This window comes from Larus michahellis, chromosome 8, assembly GCF_964199755.1.
Source record: "Larus michahellis chromosome 8, bLarMic1.1, whole genome shotgun sequence".
Taxonomy (NCBI): domain Eukaryota; kingdom Metazoa; phylum Chordata; class Aves; order Charadriiformes; family Laridae; genus Larus; species Larus michahellis.
Genome location: NC_133903.1, coordinates 41,246,489 through 41,268,560, shown reverse-complemented (window position 1 = coordinate 41,268,560; position 22,072 = coordinate 41,246,489). Strand labels below are relative to the sequence as shown.

At 41.8% G+C, this 22,072-nt stretch overlaps 2 protein-coding genes across 6 annotated transcripts in view; one reads left to right on the top strand and one right to left on the bottom strand.

Moving 5' to 3' along the window:
- Positions 1-383: 383 nt before the first annotated feature.
- Positions 384-21,950, bottom strand: MCOLN3 (mucolipin TRP cation channel 3). Of its 3 annotated transcripts, none has more exons than XM_074597488.1 (14): positions 15,603-15,727; positions 13,514-13,743; positions 11,504-11,671; positions 10,808-10,961; positions 10,275-10,359; positions 10,098-10,194; positions 9,372-9,471; positions 7,184-7,296; positions 6,956-7,105; positions 4,887-4,988; positions 4,657-4,779; positions 3,902-4,108; positions 3,406-3,535; positions 384-1,655 (listed from the first exon to the last, which is right to left on the bottom strand). In XM_074597488.1, the coding sequence occupies exons 2-14, from the start codon at positions 13,739-13,741 to the stop codon at positions 1,636-1,638; spliced, it is 1,677 nt and encodes a 558-aa protein (XP_074453589.1). In that variant the 5' UTR covers positions 13,742-13,743; positions 15,603-15,727; the 3' UTR covers positions 384-1,635. The 3 variants fall into 3 exon arrangements, 2 of the variants coding, with proteins under 2 accessions (XP_074453589.1, XP_074453590.1); XR_012588681.1 differs by having other exon boundaries at positions 387-1,655; positions 4,856-4,988; XM_074597489.1 differs by lacking the exon at positions 15,603-15,727 and adding an exon at positions 21,528-21,950 and having other exon boundaries at positions 387-1,655.
- The window catches only part of DNAI3 (dynein axonemal intermediate chain 3), a 30,091-nt gene continuing 24,940 nt past the window's right edge, over positions 16,922-22,072 (top strand). For 2 of the 3 annotated variants that reach the window (XM_074597485.1, XM_074597484.1), the window contains exon 1: positions 16,922-16,971. The gene's annotated coding sequence lies outside the window, so the exon portion shown is untranslated. The remainder of the gene's footprint in view (positions 16,972-22,072) is intronic. The other variant, XM_074597486.1, reaches the window with a different exon arrangement.

Below are 22,072 nucleotides of genomic sequence, written 5' to 3'. Positions count from 1 at the left end.
TCTTAGGTGACCGTTGGAGGACAAGGACCTCAATACAGGAAACTTTCAGATACTGTGAATAATCTGTTCTGCCTACACCTTGCGTTTGGTTTGCCTTTGCCGAATTTGAACTTCATGTAACGTACAGGAGCATTTTCAGTGTAAGGTTTAATACTTGTTTATGTGTTTCTAAGGCAAACTCTGAAATGCTGTTAAATGGGATCAGCGGGGAACAGGTCCCAGTGTCCACAGGAACTACTTTGACTACAGGACATGCAAGTTCACACAGTCCGCACACTGTTTCATGACAGAAATTGCATATTGCAATTAAAAAAAAAAAAAAAAGCTCCTATATTAACCTGGCAACATATTTACTTTTAAAATGAATACTGACACACCCAATACTTAACTGCAGCTGGAAGTGTTTATTGTAGCGCATTTACAATGTGTAAACATTCAGACAGAACATGTTTAGCGTCCTCCACCTTTGCGCACAGCATTATACAGTGTCACATACAGCTACAGGAATGGTGCTCACAATTGCAAGTTATCTAAAATATGCTTCCCTTTGGTTTTCTATTCTGCTCCCAGAGTGAATAGACTATAGAAAATAAGGCATCCATTACATGGTATCACAATCAACAAAGTATATAAACTAAGTTGTCAAAATTGAACTTTGATAAGATCTAACGTTTCAGACAGCCACTGACAGTACCAGGTTATTAGGTTGGTAGGAAACATACGGTTTTTGAAGCATGGAACTCTCAGAGACGTATCTTCTGTGTATTTAACTTCATTTAGACTTCAGGTTTACAGACTTGTGTACCAGAGGAAGATTTCAAATAAAAAAATAGATATTTTGAAAGTGCTTTTGTCTGACTTTTCCTTTAAAAACATCAGGTCAGCACACAGTGAAGCTGAAGGCTGTGACTGATCCTACCCAACAATGGACATAGGAACATCTACATTTCTCCACTCACCCGTCAAACTTCAATTTGGCCTGGCATATCCCCGGCCTCTCTGAGAAGAGACTGCCACTTACATCAAGCGGTACTTATATTTATAGAAATATTTAGTTTATGCTCTCAGCCATATCTGAATGGCTTGTGCAGCAATTCACTGTAATGTCTCTAGAAACAAATTACACCAAGTTTCAAAGTTTTAGTTTATTTTTACTATGAGTGCAGATAAACAAAAAATGCTGAGGGCTCTAGAGCGAGCTTTCGCTCATTCAGTGATGGGTCAGTCATAGCGAGATAATGCCTGCAGTGCTGAGGACTAGGTTGGTGTTCAAAGTTGTGGTTGTCCAGCACTATTTCTACTTATAGTTGAAAGTTACTGCATTTGTAGTCTACTCGCATAATCTAGCCAAGTCTCTGCACACAGACAGCTTTTTAATGCCCTTTGCATTTTAGCGCAAATTAACTGAGGAAACAAATAGAACAAAGCTAATAAAAACCCCAAACCCCTGAACTAGCAGTGAGAGTGCCTAATCAGAAAGACTGCAAGTTTATCATAAGCTTCTGTCGCAGGCTTACGCTGTTTTTCGAGAAAAGCAAATTCAGTCTTTCGGTATAATGTTTTCCACCAGCTCCACTCTCCAGTTCTTGCAACGTGTGCTGCTTTAAAGCCTCTGTGATACACTCCTGCAATCCATTAAATATGTTCACTACAACCTGTACAGGAGAGGGGGGAAAAGTTGTCAGGTGCATGCATTAAAATAATAGTTCCATAGTGCAAGGAGCCTTAAAAATACATCTGAACTCTTTAATTATTAATTTGACATACACTGATAAGAAACTGCTATGAACCACCATAAAACATTTTGAACATGTGAAAGAATTGAGAGGAGCCTCATGTGTCCTGTAGGACCACATGACTATTTGAGGAGCAGAAGCCGTAGAACTGATTACACAATATCCTGATTGAGATACTTATTTATTCCTACAGATCATTTGTTTCAAAGTAAAACCAGAAGGCTACGGTACAGAGCTAATGGAGCGATGTCTCGTATTTGCAGGCAACTGCAAAGTCAGCCCCTGTTCTATCTTCTAGAGAAAGAAACACACTATTTCAAGATAAAAAAAACGGAAACAGTTTGTAACACTAACATGCATGGCACGAGGCACACATGTGGATAAAGACATTTGGCACCAGGATAAAGTCGTTAAAGACTAGGTAATCCATATAGGAAACAAGGCTCTGAAACAAGGCACTTGAATGCCTACAGCTCCATTCAAGTCCAGGACGCTGCTGGCTGCCAATACTCCTGAGGAACAAGCTGCTTGAGGGTAACCACCTTTTCCTTTTCAAATGCTCTTCTGGAATCCTGATCCCGGCCTCACAGTCAGTGGGAAAAGTATTACATCCCAACCCTGTCCCGCCTCGCGTTGGGTTTCTTGCCTGGTTAAACTGAGAGGTGTGTGCAGGAAAAGAAATATTAACATGTCCGTGCCCTTTACCCAGGAGCAAGATGCCCTGCTCTGCTTCATCCCACGCTTTCATCTCCAGTGGGGCACTGGGTCAGAGCAGCAGCTGCCTGCTCTGCACTGCCTCGCTGCCGGCTCTGCTGTCTCCTGCTCCGAAACATGTCCCCGTCTCCTGGCCCTCACAAATATATTCTATCTGGCATTTAACAACGTAGCACGCTAGAAAAGCCCCATACCAAGGAGCTGCCAATGCCTTCGGTCTTTTTAATCAAGCTGCACGTATTTTAAGGCTTGCGCACCAAGGGACCCTTCAGCAAGCGAGACTTGGAGCTGCTGCCAGCCAGGTTAAATATAAACCACGTATCCTGCAATCAGTATTCCTGAAGAAACAAAACTTCTAATTACTGAAGCGTTACTGGAGCATTCCTCCGCAGTGGAAGTTAGGCCATCCTTTTCCACAATGCTTTTCCAAGTGCTGTGATAGTATCTTAAGCTGCATGCTGTCTTAAAACCTTGGAAAGCTGATTTTATCCCTAAGTTTCAGGCCGGCTACCATTGAAGTTAGGACACCTTACTGCAAAAAGTGGGTAAGAAGACACTGAATGAGAACTAAGTCCTGCCTATTGCGGTGGATACATGAAATGTTAATGCTTGCACATTATACATATGAGGTTCCCAAGTTACTGTATATATTATCTAACTTTCTGTACTATTTTTCGTGTGTTAAGTGATCCTTAATTTAAAATTTCCCTCACCTCTCCTAGGGAGTTTTTTCGCTGCGGACATTTCGCTAAAGTGCTCCATTCTAGAGCACTAGAGAGTTTAAAATTTTTGTGGTGTGTTTTTTCCCCCCTCCACCCCCAAAGATTTAAGTACTCTTCATAAACGTTATACCAGGGACATTTTGTGGTGTGTTGCTTTTGCATATACACTACGATTCTATGCATATATTCTATGATTCTATACCTTAATGTATAATTTTAATATAGATACATACCATTACAGCAACAGAAGAGAGACGCAGAACTCTCCTCCTCTAACCTGTACCTGCCAGAGTTTGGTGAGTCTTTGCACTGTGATATAAATTTCTGAAGTTCTGTCTCTGGAAAGCCATCTTGCTGGTAGTGCTAAAAATTTATATTTAGTTAAACCTCTAACAAGGCTAAAACATACAATAACCCAAATCCTCCCCAGACTACTTTTCAGACATTGCTCAAGGCTGAAATTAGAAGATTCACAGAACCAAATATAAAATTACTGCTTTTTAGCAGATATTTATCTTCCTTTGGAGCAGGAAATCAGAGAGGCTTGTAAGAAAACTGAAGGGGGGGGGTAAAAATCTCTCGTCATCACTCTACACCCTCAAAAGTAGCCGTTATGTTTATTATTTAAATTGGCATGCACTGCAACTCAAAATACTGAGGGAGATGAGAGTCATGAAAGCACCAATCTTGCACTTTTACTCCAAACGAAGAGTAGGGGTCTGTGCTTACCTTGACAGTTTCGTATGTGTCTGTAATGAGTGCAATGAAGAGACTCAGCACCATATAGATGAACAAACTGATGAAGGAGTAGAGGTAGATCCTACTGAATAACCAAACCAAGTAACTTTTCTGCTGCATTTTTGCAAAGGTGGCAAACATGTCGTCTCCATTGATCAACGAAAAAAGGCATTCAGAAACCATGTTCAGAGAGCGAAACTAGAGAGGGGGGAAGAAGACAAGGACATCTGTTGCCGTTTCATTTGGATGCAAAAACTGTACATAACACGAAGAAGATACACAGCTGATGCCTGGCTGCCCTGGACCCCTTTCTACGCCCAGGGGAGGACAAGATGCAAACGGTAAAAGATTTGAGGAATGAGCAAAGTTTGTTACCTCCTGTACACATACACATTCAAGCCAGATAAGCCAATATCACTTTTAAAAGGGATAAGGATAAAGTCTCCAAAACTTTACTGTGATACTGGTGTTCTGCAAGTTGAAAATTATTTCTCAAAATAGCACATGTGATTGGGAGTCACGGCAGCTTCCACTTCTGACTCAGAGCTTTCATAAGTTGAGGAAAGTCCGATTGAGTCATGGAAGTCAGGCTCCTCAAACAGAGCAGCATCATGTTGAAGATGCACTATTTTTATATTAAGGGAAGCCTTGACATGGAAACTTAGAAGACAACAGTAGCAATCTCTCATTTGTTTGGAATCCATTCTGCTATGCAAGTTGTCTTTTTTTCATGTTAAGTATATTACCTTTACGTGGTATGGTCCCAGTACGATCCATCCGCAGAAACAATAGCCCAGGTAGATCATGGCTGCACAACAGCAGAACCTCATTACGTTGGGTAGTGCTGCTCGCAGCGTTAGGATGAGAAGCTGCACAATGCAATGCAGTTAGAATTCAACCAGGCATTTCTTCCAGTCCCCTTATAGCAACAAACAGAATAAATACCAACAGCACGAAGATCCCAGGAGATCCTTACATTGTACTTCTGAAAGAAACCTAGGTAGCGAATGACTCCAAGCCACACCAGCATAGTGGATGTTCCCAGGAGTATGCTGCAGACGTCATAACTTGTCAGGCTCTAAAAAAAAAAAGAAGACAAAATAAGAAAGAAAAAAAATCAAGTATTATAACGACTGACAGGTTCTAATTTGCAACTCTCATTACTACAAAGATCTGTTAAGAGACGTTGCTTTCCTTGGCAATCTGTCACATTAAAAATTAGTTTGGGGCAATACGCATTAGAGAGCAGAAGTCCCACCAAAAACCAAGGGCACTTCCAAGCGTAACTCATTTCACATGCCTTCACATATGGCTGTTTCTAAAACAGATTCTGACAAGACAAGCTTCGTTTGCCAGGCCACGAGCGCAGCTGCACCGCAGGCGCAGAGACACCCCCTCTGTACCCGGCTGCCCGAGACCTGCAGGGTGGCACTGCAAATAATTTTATGCTGCTTCCAGACCTGCGGCAACTGCTTCTGGAACCTGCATCGACAGATTCCCCAGAGCAGCTTGGGAATCTCTCCACTGCATCCCAACGGACAGTGTAGACGTGACTTTAGAACGGCAGAGCAAAGAAGGTTCTTCCAGTACATAGGCAAAGCAGTTTTTAAAAAATAGCATGGCTTGTCAGCAGAGCTCAGATAAATACTAAGGAGGATCTTGTTAGGTAGCCGGGAACTGTGAGGTGTAGAAAGTTACCAAGGAGAAGACTAATTAACTTCTAATTAATTCTAAACGGAACTTCATTTATATTTTATTGGCACTTCACTGTTTTTTTCCACCCACACATACTGGCCTGTTTTCATCCAAGTTAGCATATACTCTGTTCCCTGAACTGTAGCTCTACTCTGAAATGGATCATGACAGCTTCCTTGAATAAGAAGTTTCCACTATTTTCTGGTTTTATTCCTCTAAGCGTTGGCTAATCTTTTATATTAGCATAATTCATTTACACCCTGACAAAAAAAATTTTAGGCCACTTTAATGTGAAATCATTATTCAGCCATTAACACAGCGACGTGGAAAAAGATCTTATCATGGTCCACAAAGCTTGGAAAATGAAGGGAAATGTAACTTTAGAGAAGAGTTTTAGTAAAATACTCTTAGAAAATAAATATCTATAAATAGATGTATTTTTATATATAAGATACCAGAATCCCAATTGCGAGATCTTACTCCAATCTTGTTCTCGTCTTCGCTTCTCCCAAAGCAGGATGGAGTTGTCTCTTATCTTAGCCAACTTCCTCATTGCTTCTTCTACTCCAAGAACTGAGTTTATAGTTCCTCAGGTAAGTTAGGGCAATTTGTACAGGGTGTTTATGATAGTCAAACTGTCAGCAGATGGATTTCAGACCCATCCTTTCATCACTACTGTCCAAAGTCTGTTGTGTTGCAATGTCACACTTCAAAGTCTGCTACAGGTTTGGCAAAGAGCAAAATTATCTGAATATTAGAGTGCTTCAGGATAGCACATTGTAATAATTTTTCTTCCCTAATTCTGCCTGAACATATGTTTTAGAAAGGTTATTTTTTCTATATCAAGTTTAATTTTAGAAATTGAAGGCGTAGAACCTGGCTGTGGCTGACTGTTACGTACATGCTGGAAACCAAAGCTGGGAAAGCAGCAAAGTGATGTTTAAGGAGAGGGTGTCTGTGCCAGTTAAACACTTGTTAAATGGGGAACAGAAAGTTAAATGCTAAATTTAAAAAAATCCATCAAATAAGCAAATATAAGTGGTTCTAAATGGGGAAAAAAAGAAGAAGTCAACAGTCTTAAACTTTCAGAGATTAACTTCATTTTATCCCTTGGAGCCACAAAGGAGCAAAGATAATTAGAACTATAAAATCTAGTGATATTTGGAGTTTTTAAATCTCACAACTGGAAACAACACATCTCAGTTGCAAATCCAGAGGAGAAGATAGAGTCTTAAAATTTCATGTCACTCAGAATCAAGTATAGGCAGCATAAAGTCCTTGGAGAGATTTAAACCTAGCTGGGACAGAAACAAGCAGTTTTGCATCCACCTGACAGTGTAAAAAGCTTACCTTGGCTTGTATCTCCATCTTTAGAGTTGATCCAACAATAGTTAAGACATCACTAACCATAATCAGGATGTACCATCCGTTGACAAATTCCATTTGATCACTGAAAGATACTTCTTTCTTGTAATAATATAGGAAAAAGCTTACAAATTCCTAGGGGAAAGGATGAAAGAAAAAAGTTAATCAGACTTACACAAGACATGAAGACTTTCCAAGGAAAGTTATACCCACCCTTTGGAGCCCAATTCCTTTAACCACTGATCGTGTGCAAAGGATCAACGAGGCCAGACAAGTCAATATAACAAAAGCGTCGAAGATCATCATGTAATGAGTGTTCTTCTGTACTGCAAGAACAAAAATGTACATGTTTATAATCAGATGCGTTTCATCTTATTGACCATCTTGAGTATTGAAGTAAGAATCAAGTTTTGATGTTAACTATGTTTATAGAACTGAATTAAGATAAATCTTAGCATTTTTACCACAGAAGTTTATCTGACGTATTTTCATGAGAGACACAAGTGCATCTGCACTACAGATACCACTTCAGTTAATTTGGGAAGGCTGATACCACATCAAAAACATACCAGAGCATGAGTGCTCCTTACAGCCCTGCAGAATTAGAGATGGGAGAGTCCATTTTATAAGCACTGGAATGGCCTCTGGAGTGACGGAACTTGTGAAAAAAAAAAAAGAAATCCCAGGAACTTTATAGTATGTATTTTCTCTTACAGACCAGTATTTGACTATCAGATAGGTTTTCTGTCCTAGAACAGTGGAGATAATTTGCACTGCTGGTCAGCTAGCCAAGATCAACATTGAGCTAGACATGAGTTCTCTTAATTCTTATGTTACTAAAATTCACAATCTTGATCAACTAAGGTCAAACTTTGCACCAAATCTACCACTAGACCTCTTTTTCTTCTTTATACCTATCATACAGCTGAAACTAGATGAGACAGTATAAGGATTAGATTTTTAATGCTAAAAGAGTGATTGTTTGAGAAAAAAGTTGAAACACATTAATGGTAAGTTTGCAAGAAGATGCAGCAATTCCCCAAAATGGGCTACTGAAGTTCTAGTTGACTTCACAAGCTGCACTACTCAGGAAAAGCTCACCTACTTCTTGCTTATACCAAAGTCACTAACACACATACCGTCACCATTTAAATCGGTTTTGCAATGTAGTCCAGAACAGCAAGAACTTGTTATTGTTCTGTTGCACTCATTACTTTTGTATTTTTCCTTGGCTTTCAGCAAATAAGAGAGGGTACTCCAGGAGATGATTTTGAAAACAGTTACAGAGGCAATCTACATAGATACCAAATGTGGATTATGACAGAAGCCTGGTATCAAAACCTTCTTCTACTGCTGCGCTAGCAATCTGTTAGAGGTAGCATGCCATCTGGTGTGCATTTATAACACAGCAGCGAGCACAGCCGGTTGATAGTGTCTAGTGGAATATGCGTTTGCATTAAGCGGTGTGTTTTGTACTCTGGGAGGCTTTTCATTAAATTCCCCAACATTAATTACAATCTGGATCTTAAGACAAACAAACAAACAAACAAAAATTTATCTTTTTTCTCCACCAGCTCTTCATTTCCTAACGTAGGCATAGCAAAGGGGAAAGTGGCAAAGTAGAAAAATGGACCTGATTCATCCTGTTGCTTACTTCAGCAAAAAAATCAAAAAATAAGTGGAATTTAGAAACCTGGAAAGCTTCTGACTTTCAAAGAGATTATGTTCTCTATTCAAAAAACATCTCTAGGCAATGTTTTGACCAGGCTCAATAGCTGCCAACAAAGAGTGCTCTTGTGAGTAACTGTTTAAGATATAGATTATTTAACCATACTGTGCATCTCAGTTACACACAAATACATGCCAAACAACATTTAAGCAGCAGTAAGAAGTGTTTCTAGCCATTCCACTCCAGCAAGCCTTAGCAACGGTGCTTCCTTATCTTTCCCGGTGCTAAGTCCTGAAATAAGAGTGAATCAGTTTCAACTTTCCGCCACTATCATGTGTCCTTCTGTTGCTTGGTGGTAGAAGAAGAGTTCACAGCCCTACCGTAAGCAACGAGCAGCGCAAGTTCAGTAGCCAAAGCTAGAAGGATGCAAAGTGAGGTGTTGAAAAATTTTGGTTTGGCAGTATCAGTGGTGCAAGGTTTGAGAACTGCTAAGGAAAGGAACGGTGTGGCTGGGTTACCAGGATTTCAGATCAGAGGTTGAAGAACAACAATTCCTTAGAAAATCAGGATTTAGAACAACAATTCCTTAAAAAAAAATCAGAATTTAGAGCACACCACTAGAGAACGTATGTCAATAATGCCTCATGTTTTAATAAAGAAAAAGGTTAACAAACATTGTGCTAATTTGGCAAAAATGTAGCATGAAAATTTAAACACATTTCTGTCACTTACTTGATCCAGAAACATGCCAGTCTTTACATTCCCTGATTGCTATGTCGTTGTCTAGACTTATTTTAATTCTTCCACTGTGTGCTTTATTATCAAACACTATCTGTATTAACAAAACAAAACAAAACAAAAAAAGTGCATGTCTTTTTAAAGTTAAACCCTTACATACATAGCACACTGTATTGCTAAGCTTACATAATGATTCAGAATAATTCTCCAAGGGGGGAACTTACAAAACTTGTTTAAACTTAAGGTAATTTCAGTTTATGCAAATAAATGCTGTCAAAGTGAAAGACAAACGTGGTGAACCATGTACTTGCCACACATAGCCTGATCAACTAGGTACTAGGCAAAATTCTTTTAAACTGCAGCCTCATTCCTCTATGATCTGAAAACAACCTTTCCTAGAAGCATCTCTCTAAAGAGAAGAGGTCGGTGCTTTCGTTACGCTTCAGTCAGATTAGAGCGCAAAAGGCTATAAGCTGGGCCAGTGCTTCAGGACCACACCAGGAGCACTCAAAGCTTGACCACCCAAAGCTTGACCACAGTCACAACTGGTGGTTATTTCCAGGGTACACTAAGCCATGACAGAGTAACCCAGACACCACTGGGGACCAGCCAATGGTGCCCAACACTCTTCAGAAAACTTCTGCGCTGACTGTGCATGGTAAACCAGCAAGAACGGTTTCTCCTTCTGAACAGAAAGACACATGGCAGGCTCCCACGTACCGTCAGAGTGAAATCGTAACAGTCAGGGAGCTCGTGGTGACGAACGGTCTGGAGGTTGATTGCCTTCAGATTGAACATGAGCTGCACCGCCACCAGTCTGCAAGAGAGCTTTGTATTAGCTTTTCACAGGGAAAATGCACAAATACCCCAGCACAGGAGGTGCTGACCCCTCCTCACCTGTGGAAATCCAGAGTGAAATTCAAATTGTGCTTTCCCACTGTTGTGTTGTCTAATGGCGTCATTGGCTCGATGTACAAGCAGTCTGCAATGGATAAGCACGCACAACAATATCTTATGGGTTATCACGCCCTTTAACTGTAATCTGCCTTTCCCACTCCCGAGGCTGGAAAGAGCCGTTGGCTACACCAGACAAGATAGCACACTTAAGTGGGGAGTCCTTCGGGAAGCTAGCTGTCAAATATATTGGCTTCCCTGAACCAGCCAAGTTATTCATCATGAATTCATAGGGAAGTCTTCTGAAATTAGCCCGAAATACTTGCGGTCGTCAGTGCTAACGGCTTATCACTTGTTTTGGGGCTGTTACCTTGGAGGTGAGGGCTAGAGGTTAGTTACCTTGCTAATTTTGGCCAGTGGTTAGTTCAATGTAGATCATTTGATAGGACTATACGACACTGGATGTTTAAAAGAATTCACCATAAATGCAGGGTCCCTCCTCACAAAGAACCGATAGAATAGATTAGGTTCATTACCAGTCACTATCTCTGGGTCTATATCAAAGGTGTCATTTCCAGGACAGATGGTTCCTCGTTTGTAGAACTGCTGACACACGGCCAGAGCTGTCTCTTCTGCTCCCCTCTTCTCATAAGCATGGTTTCCAACAGATATGTTGGGCAGCTGTAAGTACTAAAGTTCAGAACAAACAGACAAACCAACTTAGAGGGCACAAAAACCATTAGTCTCTGGGGAGAAAAAAAAAACACCAAACAAACCCAGAAGTGTCTGGATCTGCGCCATAACCCATCTGTTTTATTAAAATGGTCACCTAAAGAACTTGGAAACCTACAACACACTACAGCTGAGTCCTCAAATACTTTAAGGTGTTTGACAGAAACAATAAATGCAGGATTTGGATCTAAACACCTTTTTGCTTATTTTTTTTTTCTCTTTACAATCCTCACTAAAAAGCCTAATTTCTTATTTGCAAAGCACTCTGGTTCAAATCCAAGGCCTGCATTTAGTGCAGAATTAGTATATTGATTAGCTTTAAGGATGACACCGAAAGTACGATGGTCTTGCAAGGAGAGAAAACCTGAACAAGTCAACATCCTAGTCTTAAGCAACTGGCACAGAAGTTCAATTTCAGACACCATCAGGGAAGGTGGAAGAAGAAAATGTACCCAGGTAAAGAGCATATGTGTTGTATACATTGCAGCGACAATCCTTACCTGGTTTATTGCAAAGAATATCTGGTCGTAGACGTCTGTCTGTGTGTAGACAGCGTAGGTATCATCCATTCTGTCCATGTATCCTTTCAAGAAGAGATGTTTGAATGCAACAGTGTTCTCTTCTTTGAAGGCAACGACCATTTGATTGCTCAGTCCAAAAACCACCAGCTGAAAAAGACATGTTTCCTGTTCATAGACAAAGGTGGCTTCTGGATTAATGTGCGAATCCTGTCCTGCAAACAGCCACTCTTTCATCACACTGGTAGACACGGCACCTACATGTGAGCTACTCCATTTTGCAGATGGTCAAAAGAAAGTTTAACTTCAGGAAACAATAGGTTTCAAGAACGTTCCTTTAACATGTTTACCAGCATCTTGGCCAAGGACTTGCACTTTTACAAAGAAAAGGATACCATCTCAAATTCAAGCTACCCATATACTGTTACACGTGCTTTGTTAGTTCAGCCTGACATTAATATGGCTTGCGCTGGGGAAGATCAGCGTACCTCGGCCAAAAAGGCAGGACAGGACTTAACCAGACCCCACTTTGAAATCCTTACTCCAGTGCAGAAAAGGCAAATCGAGGACAACTCAGGAAAACAAATATCCCTCCCTCGGGTGTGGGTGAAAGGTGCTTTGAGAATAACTGATCCAAACTGTGCTTGTAACAGGATAGCCTCGGAAGCTGTTAAAAAATATATTGCAATTATTCATGAAAAGCTAGCATAAAACCCTGCTCACTCCTATCCAGGCTGGAAAAGGTTTCTAGAAGAATGTGATGTATTGTTTGCAGGAGCTCGCAATTCTCTTTAGCGACTATTGTTTCCTATCTAGCGCCAGGAGTATTGTGAAGAAACTCATCAGAGATAAGTCTGCATCAGTAGTCTACAGATTAGTTTTATGGCCACAATCCAGACTGGATAGGTAGGTTTTGATAAGGGCAACTCGGTTACAAAGATACTAAAGTGCTCTGTGGGGAAGTTCGGCATGCTAGGTACACAGGAACACACCAGCAAATCAACACTGCTAAGATTTAATTACCTACTGGTAGATTTTCTCTGAAAAAGGCTAAATCAGCAGTAATTTCTTTCTTATTTAGGTTCTTCCACCATGAAATTTCATTTTTAATTGCAAAATGGGACAGGTGACAATCAGAGGTTGATAATACATTTCAAATTAAAGCGTTGATGATACATTTCAAATTAAAGCATTAAGTAAAGGATACAAACATACTGCAAGAAGTATATCAAAAGAATTATTATTCCTGCAGTTTGTCCCATCATTCATGAAACCATGGAAAACATTCTGCCCCATACTTGTATTGTTATAGCACTGACACCACCATCAATGTAAATCACATGCAGGCAATTCTGAAGGATCGTCATCTGAGGCATTAGAAAGATTTTATGAAAGTCCTTCTTCCTCCTTAACCACAGACCTTTGAGACAAACAGTTGCATTTTAGGCACAAGATAAATGTGTTTTGTGAAATCTATGGTGCAAGGCTGGGTGAGAGGAAGAGTGGGGCAAAATTTCTGGGTTTTTTTCAGTGCGAGAGTTTGTATCCCCTATGCAAGGCATAAGCAAACACCATAAAAAAGCTACCAATTTCAATTCTTATCTCTGTGATATTGAAACACAAGTGACTGTTCCTTCCCTCAAACACAAACACACTCAGAGTGAAGAAAGTATTGGGGGGGAACAGATGTGTAAGGATGCCATCCTTTGGGGGAAGGGAGAAAAGGAAAGAAAAAGTTAAGTAAAACTAAAATAGAGCCCTTAAACGTCATCATTCCTTTCATCTCTGCTCTTAGGATAGCTATCTTTCAGTCAACAGTTTTAGGAGAAAATTATGCCATCTGAGATCAAAGCTACCTATATGCAACTAAGACAGTTTTGCAGTCTACCCTCTCCCTGTCTCTGCAGCACACCAAGAATAGCATTTGTCACCTGCACTCCTTATTTGAATTCCCATGGGCTAAGAAGAGTCCCTGCTTCCCTGGTTACTCACCTGAATAGTAACCATTGCTATTTTGAGTAGCTGAATCCCAAGTTTCCAAGGTTTCCTGCCGCGGGCCCAGAATTTCTCACATGGGTTCATGAAGAAGAATTTTAACTTCCTTCTAAGCTGGTCTTCCAAAAGTCCCTCCTGCGATAGCGACAGGTGTCGTTTGTAGCTGCAAATATTATCATCATCATGAGCACTGCAGCTGCTCACAGCCACTTCGGGGTCCTCCATTTCTGAAACGAAAAGAAGTCCATGTCAGCTGGAAAACAGGCAAGCATGAACACAGTAGCATCAGATCAGTCTGCACGGACAACCTGGACTCCAAAGATGTTTATCTTCTGTGAAAGGCACTTGCACATTACACTGAATTTAAGACCTTCCTCATAATATTGCAGATATTCTGCAGAACCCAGAGAAAAGTTTGGGCAAGCTCTTAAATTTGCGGATAGGCTGTCAGGACATTTATTTCATAGTGGAATATGAATTATGGAGTCACTTGCTGAAAACTTCTTCCTCTCTCACTTGCCAAAAACATCATGTATGCAAGACATCCTGACTCATTTCCTCCTGTGTCCAGAAGAGTACCAAAAGCCTCTCATGAGCGTTCACTCTTCTGGAAAACTTATCTACGTCTGTAGCTAGTATTTTCCCCTGCTGTCAGCCTGCTGTCCAGTCCTTGAAAGAAATGGAATTTTCAAGACCGACGACATTTTTCTTAGACATTAGTATTAACGTTGTTCACTCTTGGGAATGGTCCAACACGCCGAATTGCAATTCAGATAAATTACCGGAGCACATTAACTTGTCATTTAGCAAGATAATATCTATTTCTTCAGCCATAAAAGACTGAATGCAAAACAATGGTGATCATGAACCAGACAAAAAGACCAAAAGGTAATTGTATTTAAGCATCGTGATTAACCAAAGAGGCTCACATTTTAGATGAGTATGAGGGAAAAGATTAGAAGAGAACCTTATAAACACAGTCTGAGACATTACTCTCTATAGTATTCAACATATTTAGATGTTAATCTGTAACTAACTTTACTGACTTCCAAACATTTTATAAATGCTTTATAAAGTACTTAAGAGGTAGCCAGGAATATTTATTTCAGATAAAAGACTGCTGACATTAAGAACAGAGGAGACAGCCTAGGTTGCGAATAAATTTAAAGATGTGCCATATTGGACACACTGGTTTTAATTTGCATAAGAAAAATTTCTTATATAACTTAAAAACATCAACGAGGCTAGTTTTTAAAAATGCATAGATGACATCCACTCTCCTCAAGCAGCTATTGCATGCACCAGAACACAAGTCCATTTCCAGATACCATGCAAGGCCTTCAACTTCCCCAGCTGTCAGAGAGGGCAAGAAAAGTTTTGTATCAGCATCTTAAGGCTTAAACAAAGGTGCAGCTCCTGTTTTACCAGGTCTCTCTTGTCCTGCGGGATACAGTGTGCCACAGTTTCCACTCATCTTTCTTACAGCTGATCAATCATTTCTAAATTAAGCCCTACTCTGGTACCACAATATTCCCGGCAATGTATATGCTTGATTAAAAAAAAAAATATATATATATATATATATGTGTATATATATACTTCCTGACCTCAGGGCATCGGCTTGCGAAGATGTTCCAGCCGAACATCACACAGAGGCTGTGTGTTCTCAGCAGCCTGCGCAGAGGCAGCGGGGGCTCCGCAGCTGCGGGTGTCACCGCAGGCAGCGCCTGCACCGGCCGGTCCCCTTCGGTCCCCTGCGGCCCCCGCAGCGCGGCCGCTGCCCGCTGCAGCCTCTCCCCGAGCCATTACGAGCCGTTAACAAACACGCCTGGGGCTTGCACGGCCTCCCAGGTGGCGCAGGGGACGCCGCCGGGTCCTCCTCCCCGCCGCAGGGCTCCGGCGATTCCCCGGCACCCGCCGCCGCCGCCCTCGCCCGTCGCCCCCGCCGGAGCGCGGCAGCCTCCCGGGCTCGGCGTTGATTCACCGTGGCATCCCAAAGCCAAAAGCCGTAGGCCGGCAGCGCACACCCCCGCCTTCCATCCCCCCGGCACCGCTTCGTGCTGTTAAAGACAAGGCTCCAGCATACCTGCCGGCTGGGATGCGGTGTCGCCGCCAAGGTCCTGCCGCTCCCCGCCCGGGCAGGCAGCGGGGCCGGGGGCTGCCGGCGCGGCGGGGGCGGCCCTGGCAGCGCGGAGCCCGCAGCCCGCTCCCGGCCCGACGCTCCGCAGGGACGGGGCTGGGGGGGGCTCCGGGGACCTCGGGGGCTGTGCTGGGCTCCGCTGGGCTGAGCACACGCCGCCTCTGTCACCTCCTGCTTCACGTCTGCCTCCCGCCGGGCGTGACTGCCGGCTCTCCACGCTATAGGTGCTTTCTATAGGGTGGCAATGCCGGCTCCAGATTTATTAGCTTAGCCTTCTGCATCAGGAGGAAAAAAAGGCTAACACTTATGTTATAATTAGCTACGTCCCATCTGTAATAAAATTTATAAAAAAACCCCAAAACCTTTCTGGTCACAGAATTGTAATTACGAAGGGCAGCCAGCCGTACAGCGAACTAAGTGGAAGGACCGACATGCTTAAGTCATTGCACTTAGATGCAACTAAGCTATTAAAGTTATTAACTGGAGTTCAAAGAAACGGTCTTCTCTTCTGGGTCTTGGCCAGTTTCACGGCACTGCAGGAATGATCACTCTGGTGTTGCTGCCTGACGGGAGGTAGGGTCCAGGACAAAGCCCGGGATATGGTAACTGCATCCAGCTATCAGCTGCCTAATTCATGCTGCAAGGACCCATTGAGGACTGGTATAAAAAGAGAAGAACAAGGCAAATCCAAGGAGAGTAGCAGGCATTTTAAGAGAGGGAACTTGCTGGCTGCAGAGAGAGAAATGGAAGAGAGCAAGAATCCCTCCTGCCTGCCGTGGGGAGAGCGGATGGTCCTTGGAGAGCCACCAAGGACCAGCACTGGGTGCCCCCTCCGCAAGCACAGAGGGAAAGATGCTCCGGGGCTCCTCTGACTTACGTTGCAGCACAGCAAAATAAACCATTTTTATGCATCGAAACTATGAAAGATGAGGGACACAATCTTCCTATCACCAAATAGCACCGAATCACCTCAACCTCCTTCCCAGATGGAGTCGCCCCCCGGCAGCTAATGGCGAGGAGATGCTGGGGCGGGGGGGACCGTGGGTCTGCAAGGGCAGCTGCCACGGGCGGCCGCCTACAGACCCCATGATGCTCTGCGCCCCCGTACCCCGGGCAGCGGCGAGCCCCCGCGCACAGCATGCTGGGACGTGTAGTTTTCATCCAATCGGCGGAACCTCCCATGGCATCTCCCCCTCGCGGGGGCGGGTTCCAAACGCAGAGCGCTGATTGCCTGTCGCAAATGCCAATCCTGGCCCGCCCCGTTGCCCTGACAACCGCGCGGCGCCAGGGACGCGGCGGGGCGGGAGCCGCGCAGGTAGGGGCGGCCAGGCGGGGGGCTGCCGGGCGGCGGGGACCCGGCAACGCCGTGCGAGCGTAAAGGGGTGAAAAACGACAGGCGCGAGAGCACGGGCAGCAGCCGCCGGGGAACGCCCCTTGGGCCGGGCCGAGGCTGCGGCGCGGAGCCCGCGGCCTGCTCCGTGCGACCGAGGCCTCCTCAGCCGCCCCTCTCGCCGCGTAGCCTGCCCCTTCCTCTGCCCGCTGGCCTGTGGGAGGGGAAGGGCCCGGCGGGCCCTCAGGGTGGCTGTGCCAGAGGCTGGAGGGACGCTGGTGAGGAGGAGACCCGGCGGCTGCAAACCCTCCCCTCCTCAGCCCCGATGTGCTTCTAACCTGCAAAGTCCCCCGTCCCCGACTTTGTTCCGGCAACCTAGCTCTCATGTTTAAAAGATGAGGTGATTATTTCTCTCAGATTTGCTTAAAAAAAAAAAAAAAAGTCTTATCTAGTGTAAATCTTTACAACATAACATTTCTGGTTCAAAAAGTCATAACAAGGCAATAGGTGCTACTGTTTGCTTCCTGACAGGGTCCTGTTATGACAACTGAAATTGACAACTGAAACTTATTAACTATTGAAGTACCAACCAAATTGTTCAGAAATTTTAATAACATGGACCAGCTGTACTGGCTCACACCAGAAGTCCTGTCTGGGTCAGTATGGGCCTGGGCAAGAAGCCATACTTCCACTCTTCGCACACTTTTTTCTTGGATTTATGGCTTTATTTCTATAGCCAGAGGTATTATTATTTTTAGTAGCCCTCATTTTTTCATCTGTCAGTTTGCCCTGTTACTTTTTGAAATTGTGCACTTCTGGCAGCTATCCTGTCCACGGACAGAATGCTCCATAATTCAACTATCTATTACGCAATGAAATACTTCCGTACTCCTTTTGTTTGTTTTCAGTCTGTCCCTTGGTAAGCTCATGTGATGCCAGCTTGATCTTGTATTATGAAAGACCGTGAATAATCATTCCCTGGTCACTTTCTCCACGCCTCTCATGATTTTAATGACTTCTATCATATCCTCTTCAGTGCAGGCTAAAAAGAATCCTAGCTTATTCCTAATACACAATATGTTCCATATCTTCAACCATCAATTTTATACGTTTTCCAATTCTACTCTGTTTCTCTTTGAATGGAGAAACAGAACACAGTATTACCCAATATTTTAATGGCATTTCCCATTTTGTTCTCTATGCTTTTCTTAGTAATTCTTACCCTAATTTTACACATATGGTATTTATCATCCCAGAACATGTAACTACCTCTACTGGTTTCTACCAAATTACAAAGTCTACAAGTAGTTCAAGTAGGCCTAATTTAATGAAAAGTTGTATGTGTGAAATCAGGTACATTCAAATAGAACTATTCATATGCTGAAATGATTTGGCATTTGCCAAAACTTCAGCTTTACTCCCTACGACTTATACAATGAAGTTGTGTCCAAATACGCACAAGCATTATCAAGAATAAAAACTTCAGGTGTTTGTATTAATTGCTCTTTGTGTAGAGCAAAGTAGAATAAATTTAATTAAAGGGAACAATGTATATGAATTTCTGGAGAGATCAGGTCATTCTCCAGATGGTATTTTTAACAAGTTCCTAAATGTTTACAGACAGAAATGTCATTTTTAGCTTCATAGTGGCATGTTTTTGATAATTTCCTTGTAGTGCTTTTGTTAAATGGAAGTGCACTCAATTCTTCTGTCATTCCAAATTGTAGTAAATTACAGTGCTAAATTAGTAATGCACACAGGCTTGACCTTAAATCGTTCAATTAAGCAACTAATGAATCATTCTGTGTCCTCAGTTCAGACAGCATCTTTTGTAGTACTGATAGCTAATTAACTTTCCCCTTTTGCAGTACCTAGCAACTTCATGGATTTGCTTTATAACTGTAAATGTTTCAGTACATCAAATAATTAGGAGAACACTCTGATCTTATTTTTTCTCTTGAGCCTAATGTTCAAAATATTACAGCCATCTATAAATAAACAAGGCTACAAAATGTCAAACAAAGTTGTCAAATATTTACTTGGGCTCTACCAATTAAATAATGTAAAACTGCGTTCCACTGAAAAATTGCTGAAAAATTAGACTGAACATATTTAATGAAGTTTTAATACAATATATTAGCTACTTTTAAAAATAAAACATATGGCAATGTTTATGAGAAATGATTTTCAGGAGCTATTCTTTTTTGTAAGTTTTGCACTTTTTAAAAGAAATTGTGTTAATTTAAATGCTTTTTCCAACCTCTCTTCTCAATCATAGAATCATGAACTTATATAAGCACTAATGGAAAGGCATAATAACTTTGTATATTTCTGGACACATAAGCATATTAAGAATCCTTTCTAAATAAGCAATATAGAAATATCCCTAAGAGGACAGGAACCAACCACAGATTAAAGAAATTATCCTTTTTGTCATATTTTCAGACAGTCCTGTAATTTTGTCATGGTTTTCTTGATAAGATCTGGTACTTTGTGTAAAAACTTAGGGACCGAAAAAAACCCCCAATCCCCTGAAGTAAGAGGTAACTTCTGAAAATACTAGCTTTTATCTTACACATTAAGAACCATTCAGATTTTCGTTCCTTTATTTCTTTTTTGGTAGAGGAGGGGTGCAAAAGTTTGCTCTTCAGTACCTATTCCAAAGTTCTCAGTGCGTGTTGGCTTCCTGCAGGGAGCACCCGGGGGTTAGTAGCGTGAAAAAACAACTTTGCATACATACTTTTGGACTTGAATATGCTTCTGGAGAAGTTTTTAGAAATTCTGCCTTTGCTTTCTTTGGAGGCCTTACATGTTTCCTAACCACTGACAATCATATGCCCCCAGGATGACAAACGGGCAGAAGTGATATGGTATTAAGGTTATTGTAAAAGGAGGTAATTACTTTGTACTTTTCTATCTGCTTTCCAGTTGGTGAGGTTCTGTGCATCACAGCGGGAACCATGAACAGACCTATTGATTGCTGTATTCATTTGCAACCCTTAAACAGGGATACTTTTTGTGTTAACATACGCCTATACATACAGTCAGTCACCGACACTGCCTTGACCAGCACTGCCTTTATACGTATAGTGCTGTGTATACCTCTACACCTGATTCTTTCAGTAGAGGAGGAGGAACTGCATTACTGGGAGACAATTTCCAAAAGTTATAGCTGTTTTTATAGGTATAATATACTTGAAGTAAGTCAGTCAAAGGAAAAGGGATGTTTTTACTTGTGAGTTATTGTACTAAACTTAGGCATGTGACTTATCTCAGCCCTCTCAGTGTTTCCTCTATTCATGTGACTTAGGGTTTAGGTTACTCAGAAGATAGAACTCAAAATTTCCAAAATGGCTTTGTTTCAGTGTATAATTAGGAAATGGTGAAGTAAGACAATGTGACTGTAATATATATGAGATGGTTCATATTGTCCTTCAAATAATTTCTAAAACAGCTGGCCTTTCCTCCTGTCCTGGAGGGCTGTCCCTTTTATCCAGAGGCATCAAAGTAGAGTAGTCACAGAATCCATTTATAAAATGTGTCACAATTTTTTATGTAAAATACACAAGGAGATGGATAATAATTAGCTTTGCATGTTTTGGTTGTTTGTTTTTTTTTTAAATAAGGGAAAATTAGCCTCTTTTAGCCATCTGAATTGACAGGCACTCCAAGTTAGGTAGCCCTAAGTGTTTCAGAATTATAAACTAAGCATATTGTTCAGTGTAGGGGCTCATTTGAAAGCTTATAATTGGGAAAATATATTGAATGTTAGACATAAATATATTGTCAGTGTTTGTAGTCCTGTATTTGACAAAAAGTCTGTGAGAACAAGGGCAGAAAAAAACTCCTAACTTTCTCCTTACACTCATTATATGTGACTTGTGGGGGTTTTTAATCTTCCAAAAGCACCATCCCTTGCAAGGCGAAAGTTTCAGAATTCTGAAACATTAATCTGTTTTGCATTGGTACTGGCACTGCTTTTTGGTAAAAGCAGATGATGAAATTGCTAGAGTTCTTTAGATGGATCAATGAAGGGGCCTGTATTTGCCGCAATGATCAAGCAACAGAGAAGTGCACTAACATCCCATTGTATGATAGAGACAAGAGCCTGAGGATTTATAGAGTATATCTTTCTATTTTGATTAAAGTGAAAAACAAAAATGCATAACTGTAATAAGAGTATCAGACTATGCTCCCATTAAAGTCAACAGCAAAATTTACCTTGAATTCATGGGAAGTTAACGTAGATCCCAAACCCAGGCTATAATCCATGACCTAAATCTTGCCATCAGTGGCCATCTCCAAACTAGAATTCAGATTGGAAGCTAAAATTATATTTCTTGCTTTTAGAGTATTTGAGAACTGTGTTACAAACAGAAAAACACTGTTTCACAGTCTGGGAATGAAAGCCTATCCCAAAGCCAGGATGCCCACTGAAATTGCAAATGTACACGCCACAGCGTGTTTTTTTTAATGCTCACGCTATTTTAGGCCTTTCATTGGGAAAGTGTCAAGGTAGAACATTCATTTTATAAACTCACCTTTTCACCTTAAGAATCTTGACAGTAAATGGGCTGTTCACATGTGCAGGCAGACAGGCTGTAGCTCCTGTAAGAGTTCATCAGAAATAGTTATGTCATGACGCAGTTCTTGAAGGTGCCGTCTTTTTCTGTCCTATAAGTGCATCTGCTTTCCTCTTATTAATGTTAAGATTGTAATAGCATCCAAATACTGTAGGTCCTTCATAGACATTTAAAAAGCAGTCCCTCTCCCAGTCAGTTTACAGCCTTAAAAAAAAGTGGGAACGTGGAAGAGGGAGAACACAAACAAAACTGAGTCCCACTGTCCTTATCCCAGTTGAATGCCTCTAGCCGTTCAATAATAACATCAAACAATTTTCAATACTTCTAACAGAATTTGGGCCATCCCGATTTAGTTGTTCTATCGTCTGCTGTATGTGTACTTTCCACGTGATGGTGCTGTCTGGTCTGTACAGTGGGCAGGCTGTGTCGCATTTCCTTCTTTTCTACGTGGCTGTTCTCATCCTTATTCTAGATACTGGGAAGAAGGAGAGTAAAAGGGTAGC

Coding starts and splice junctions, on each gene's coding strand:
- MCOLN3 (XM_074597489.1), bottom strand. CDS start 13,741: ATGGAGGACCCCGAAGTGGCTGTGAGCAGCTGCAGTGCTCATGATGAT. Junction 4,780..4,886: donor GTTTCTTTCAGAAGTACAAT/GTAAGGATCTCC, acceptor TGCATTGTGCAG/CTTCTCATCCTAACGCTGCG. Junction 4,109..4,656: donor TGGGACCATACCACGTAAAG/GTAATATACTTA, acceptor CCCCCTCTCTAG/TTTCGCTCTCTGAACATGGT.